The following is a 6,691-nucleotide window of genomic DNA, read 5'->3' on the forward strand; positions in this document are numbered from 1 at the left end:
AAGATTGGAGAACCACAATGTCTACAGTTTGATGAGGTCATAATCATAACTTGTTGGTCTATCACCATTCAATCAACTAGTTGTACAATGATGGGAAAGAAAGCAGGCAGTCAAATAGATTAATTGAAATTATCCATTGGGACCCCTTGCTTGTACACCGTTGATGATAACGATAACCAATAGATTATGCCACTACCATGACCTTATTATGCGGCCTAAAACACAAAAGGGATTGTACACTATAAGACCACTCACTTTTAATATTCAATGTAAAATCCTACAGACTGAAGTGTGTTATAACATTTCCTTTATTTAGAATTTTCTGCCCAATAAAATATCTGCAACCTCCCGATTTCAAATTTAACGCTCGATAATAATACACCACCTTATAATTAAAAGTACATGTCTGATTATTGTGTTAGGGTGAGGTTTGTATAAGTTTTCCTCCTTTGTACTGTAGAAGCAAGGAGTACCTCTCAAATTTACTTAGAGAAGTCATTGTGGTGTCAGAGACTTAATGATTTTTTGAAAATGTATTTTCATCCGTGGTTATAGAATTTAAAATTTCAAATATAGTATCGACCAAATCAATACACACTCGAAAATCTTGAAAATAGACAATCGAAACAATTTGTTATAAAATGCACATCTTTTAGACTTGGAATACTTTTTTTTTCCATTTCTATACATCTCAATGTAGAGATGATCAATCTCAATGTAGAGATGATCAATTGGATGGTACTCCAACATCGGTAAACTCTTGCTTAGGATTTTTGAGGTGCAGTTTACTTCAATAGTACAAGGTTGCAACCTTATATAAACTTATCCCATTGTGTTAACGCTAAAAAAATTGTGCGTCTTATTATCCTGTGCATTTCTGAAACCCACAGTGGTCCCTCACCTCAACACCCACTATTTTACGAGTTCTCTCGCTTTCTCACGGTGAAGGGTTTGGACATGGATGAAAACAAGTGGAAGAAGACTGCACTCCTTGTTATTGATATGCAGGTCTCTCTCTTATCTTCTCTACATTATTGGCATTTCTAAGCTTACTTTGGATTGCTAACAGTTTTAGCCCCTGTTATTATAAGCATTGTAGTTGTTAGGAAATTATGTTGATTTCTTTGTTTCCAGCATATATTGCTTTCCATTTCTTTATGGATTTTCGGAGCACGGAGTTTTGTTCATTCTGTTCTAGGAAATAATTTAGGGTTTATATAGGTTTTCTGATAATCTGAGCTAATTATCTGTTAATTTTTCAATGGAAATTCAGTGTTCATAGTTATCGTCAACGTTGCCTACAGAGAAAATTTTTTTGTTTTCCTTTTGTGTATTTTCAATGTTTTCGTGGAAATGATGACGTTTCTGATTAGTAATGTTAAGTGAGAGAAAGATGTTAATGGAGAATTTGGTTTTGGCTGGAAGAAAGTTCTTAGCTGAAAGAAAAGGGATTTATAGAGGGAAATGGAGTAATCAACCAACAGGGTGCAGATACCAATGTCATTTGTATACAAATTAGTTTCATAGTAAAAGAATTTCAGCAGAGAAATAGAATTAGATATTTTCTTATAGTTCTTGATCAAACTTTATTTATTTATTTAATAATCAGAATTTAGTAGGAGAATTGTGAAATTACGACAATTTTATTCTCTCTCTCTCACACACAAACATACACGTGTATTTGTATAGCAATCCTCTATGTAGATGATCATAGAACAGCTTTTGGCAATAGTCCTTGGTTTTTACATATTTGATACATGATCCTGATATTATTTATTGAAATATGAGTGGTTGATGATTTAATCCCCCTTACAATATGTGGACACAAGTGAACCTAATATTCCTGTTAGTAAATCAGAAAAGGTAATTTGCAAAAATGATACATATATGCAGTTAGGGTTTGTCCCACATTTGAGTCGTTATTTGGAAAACTTTTAACCTTGGTAACTTTGGTTTTAAAGTGAAAGTTAAACGAATTAAATAAATGTGGTTAAGTGGCGCCAAGTGGGAGTACCGATGGTTGCTTTGGGTTTGGAATTCGCTCAATACAGATTGTAGGGTCGATAAAAATAAATAAAAAAACAGTTATTTGTGTTACTTCCAAATTTTAATCCATGTCATAATAGTTTTAAGTGCGAATGCATGTAGTTGTTTTAAATATTGAAACTTCCTTCTATAATATAGGCTTGTCGTGAAAACCTTTTTACTTTATAATGCCTTACAAGCTTTATGAATTTTTTTAGATTTGAGCCTAAAAATCAAGATGCAGTTCTATTTCAACGATGGATTATGAGTATTAATAGTTATAATATCATTTGTAATTTTATCAATGTGGAAATGGAGAGTTGTATGATAGGTTAATAAGTATTATTATTTAGTAAATAAATGTGAATGATTTTGTAGTTGGAACTGCATATCTTCTTTGAGTATAAATTTTGATTTATTAGGATAATCGTTTTAATTTTCATCCAATCCTATAACTTCCCTTTTTTCTTTTTACTTTTAGTTTCCTGAAAACTGACAGTTTCACCTCAAAGAAGAATCACTAGGTTGCATATCTTGCCCTACCATACATAAGTTCTCTTCACAATGAATTACTCTTAACAACAATCACTTGACTTGTTAATAGACTCAAAGGATAGCAACACACCATGTCTTCCGACAACCTAGCAACTATCAAGTATGCATGAAGTGTAGAATTAAACAACTGGAGTGAAAGTGGAGATGCACTAATTGGAGTAGTGCCTTGCTCCATGCGATGGCCTTAGGATGGTCATGTTTAGAAGGGGCTTCCTGATCTCAAACTGGTTTAGACACAAGTCAGACACGAGGGAAGGAAGAATGGTTTGTGAGTGTGGGAGTTTGATTCTTGCTGTTTGTTGATGATATGTGACATGGAGTTTTGATGGGTTCATGTCTTGCCTGTTTTTGGTAAACTCTGGAAATAAAATATGGTTCTTTCGTTGGATGGAATCCACCTAAAATTGTAAAACTAAATGATTAATGGAGATATCAGCATTATGGTAATGATCATCTATTGGATATGCATGGCATTCTGGGATATATCATGATGAGACAACCTGGAGGTTCCGGAATTTCCTCAAAATGCCTAAGTTCACAATTTGTCCTTGAAAGCAAGAAAAGTTAGAATTCAATGGAGTTCATAGTCATAGAAACATTTGTGGGTGTAGAAGATTTGCAAAAATTGTTCCTAGAACATGCTAAGTTGAATCAAGTCCATGACCCTCCTTATTGAATAACTTGAACCTGGGCCCAATGGGGCTATGAGACTTGCTAAGCCACTAATGTAAGATTCCAGGTGTTTTAGGATGAGCTCTTGAACTATTGTATCTTAAGCTGATACATTTGTGAGTCGTTTTGGAGCCTTTTATGGCTCGCCTATTTTTTTTTCCTACTTTCAATTCAAGATCTGCCTCGACTGCTGGATTGAGATGATCACTGTTACAGGTTCCGAATCTTGTCCTTACAATAACATTGTATGCGGTGACTTATGCTAATTTGGATGGACCAATTTCTGGGAACATGGCATTTTTTTCCTCTGTTCATTTAGGAGTGAAAAAAAGCCCTACTTGTTCCGCTCCTACCATATTGTGGTGATGGACTTTTGATAACGCTCTTGTTGAAAGAAATGAGGTGAAAAAATTCGTGACCCTGCAAAACGTGAACCTGCGTTTTCACCCACTAAAAGTTTACTTCCTTCCTTGATGGAGTTTGATGATAATGGGGCCTTGATCTGTAGGTCTAACTAATAAGGTTGAGGTTCAGCTATTGAAGCCTAGGGAAATGCCACCAAATAGCACTGCTCACTATCATCTTTCTGGACATTATGAGCCTTGCTGATACCTCAGTATTCATGCAGCTAAGTGCATAAAAAATGCACTCCTATCAATTAACAAAGTAACATGTGTGTGTGGGTGTTGTATGCATGGGTGTGATTAACTGGTGATTTGTGTGATTACTTTGTTAGAATATCGTGCAGTAGAAATAGCAAAAGATCTGAATTCTTGGTTTTCTTGTTGGATTGTTTGGCTCTTAGAATGACTTCATCCTACCTGGAGGTTCAATGCATGTTGCTGGAGGTCAATCTGTCATTCCTGCTGTGAAAAAGGCTGTTGCTATTGCAAGAGAAAGAGGAGCCCTTATTGTTTGGGTATGCCTGTGATATTTATTTTCTTATTTGTGCTATAATGGCTGTAATCTCCTGGCATTCTCTTTTATAAAATAAATAAATTAATAAAATGGAATAAGCAAAGATTCCCATTGGCTTTCTTTTTCCTATGATTCATACTTGAACTCCAAAGTGGACAATTTTCTAAGGTGATGAGTTGGTGTTTCCCCAACCCATGTACAATCTTCTGACATCTTTAATATTTTTATGATCCATAATGTTTATGCCTATTTTTTGGTTACGGTGAATCTAAACTTTGTTTTAATACCTTGAATGGATTTTTGAAGGAAGCAAAATTGCAATGTTTGAAACCTGTTTCTTAGCACACCCATGTCCTAAGAGCTGGAAATAACACTTTTTCTTCTCGTTTCTCAGTTTTCATTAGTAACCATCCCCCAATAGAGTTTATTCTTTTTTTGATCCTTTTTTGTTCTTCGTTTATGCATCATCATGATATTCTCCTTTTTTATCTTTCTTAACATGTCTCATCTCAATATACATGATATCATGCAGGTTGTTCGTGAACATGACCCTAGTGGGAGGGATGTCGAATATTTCCGTCGACACTTGTATGGTGTTGGGAAGGAAAGGCCTGTCTCCAAGGGCACTAAAGGTGCTGAACTTGTTGAAGGCCTTGTGATAGAGGAAGGAGACTATAAATTGGAGAAAACTCGCATGAGTGCATTCTTTGCGACTCATCTCCATTTACTTCTTCAAAGTGTTGGAATCACAGATATTGTTGTAGTTGGTATGTTAAAAAATGAGCGTTTTAATTAATTTTCTACAAATGATAAAGGCTATATCTGATTTTGGAATTCCCAATATGCTTCTGGAAAATAAAGAAGACAGAAATCATGGTCTTGGTTAAGTCTTTTAAGTTGCAATATCATTTGCATATGCTTTGATATGACCATCATTTGCTTTCAGAAAAGTTTGTCCGTATCGATCATGTCATCTTCAAGCTCCACAATTTTTTGTTGATTTTCTATTTCTATAAACAAATCCTCGTATGTATTATCTGAAAGCTAATGAAAATATTCAACTTCCAGGAAATTTCCTTGAACTGTTCAGTCTTTTTCCTTAGTACCCATCACCCAAAATACGATTCTGTTTATGTGCCTTAGTTTATCCTGTCTAGGTTGCTAATACTTTTGATTATTTAAGTACATTTCATCAAACTTGGACTGGAAGAGACTGACTTAGCAACATCATATTAAATAAATGAAGCATCAGTGATTCTTTTTTAATAGATAATCTTAGAATTCAATAAACTGAGTTATATTCTCAAACGGTTGGGGTTATTGCCATCCATTATGAAATCTTGGGCAGTGATGGGGTATTTGGGTAGAAAGTTGGAGTCTTCAGCAAAGGCTATAGACTAATGGTGGGTCCCACTTTCTTCCATCACGGTAATTCATTTGATTTGACATTGATGATCTTAACAAACTATGATTTTCCTTATTCGATAAGATTACAGTATACTATGTTTTTGAATAAGGTATTGAATCTTTATCATGCATAACTACATTTAGCTATGACACCCTTCCTTTATATTGATATTCTCATATATACTCTTTCTAGGAGTTCAAACACCAAATTGTATAAGGCAGACTGTCTTCGACGCGGTGGCACTGGACTACAGGTCTGTCACAGTCCTCACTGATGCAACAGCTGCTGCCAGTCCTGAAGTGCATGAAGGTGATATACATTTTTTTCTAATCTCTCTTTTCTTTTCTTTTTCGTAAGTGTATCATAATCTAGTGGTATGATGTATGGTACTACAAAGGGGCATCCACCATCCAATCCTGATGACTGGCCGAGGAGATTAGACCCAATACAGTTAGTCTCTAATGGGGAGTGCATGGTGGATACACCCAATGGATTTGCTTTTTGTCTTTTTGAGAGAGAGAGAGAGAGAGCTCACCTTGGGATCAATTTGTGGGTATGCGCATGCATGGTGTGTGTCTGCATACATGTCGCGTTGTTTTCTTTGTGGTTTTTGTAGAGCTTTGAAATTCTTTTGATATAATTTGCTGCTGAACCAGCAAATCTCTTCGACATGAAAAATGTTGGGGTGGCAACTCCAACGTTGCTTGAATGGTGTAGATAGATCTGGTGGTGCTGGTGGTGCTTGCCTCTTAAACGAGTTGTTGTATGTTTGTGCTTATCATAAAATTTTGTATATAAATCATGCATTTTATACTAAAAAGATCTGTTGCATTGAGCACTTTTTTTTTTGTTCTTTCGTCTTTTTTTTTTTTACAATATTATATAGGATTTGTTTTTTTTTTTTGACAAGGTTACGTAGGAATGGAACTTAGATGTAGTACTATGAAAACCCCTCTGCTACCACCTTGACCTAAGCCCAATTCCTACATTGAGAACTTTGTCACCAAATCAATAAAAAAAAAATTTCTGTATCCATTTACTACCCAATTCCTACATTGAGAACTTTGTCACCAAATCAATAAAAAAAAAATTTCTGTATCCATGTACTATTTA

At 35.0% G+C, this 6,691-nt stretch overlaps 1 protein-coding gene across 1 annotated transcript; it reads left to right on the plus strand.

Moving 5' to 3' along the window:
• Window positions 1-944: 944 nt before the first annotated feature.
• Window positions 945-6,398, plus strand: LOC18447287 (putative inactive nicotinamidase At3g16190). Its single transcript, XM_006857388.4, has 5 exons — window positions 945-1,008; window positions 4,058-4,171; window positions 4,703-4,937; window positions 5,771-5,887; window positions 6,235-6,398. The coding sequence occupies exons 1-5, from the start codon at window positions 958-960 to the stop codon at window positions 6,297-6,299; spliced, it is 582 nt and encodes a 193-aa protein (XP_006857450.2). The 5' UTR covers window positions 945-957; the 3' UTR covers window positions 6,300-6,398.
• The last annotated feature ends 293 nt before the right edge of the window (window positions 6,399-6,691 follow it).

Source organism: Amborella trichopoda, chromosome 7 (assembly GCF_054954075.1).
Source record: "Amborella trichopoda isolate Santa Cruz 75 chromosome 7, AtrichopodaSantaCruz75HAP2 v2.0, whole genome shotgun sequence".
Classification (NCBI taxonomy): Eukaryota; Viridiplantae; Streptophyta; class Magnoliopsida; order Amborellales; family Amborellaceae; genus Amborella; species Amborella trichopoda.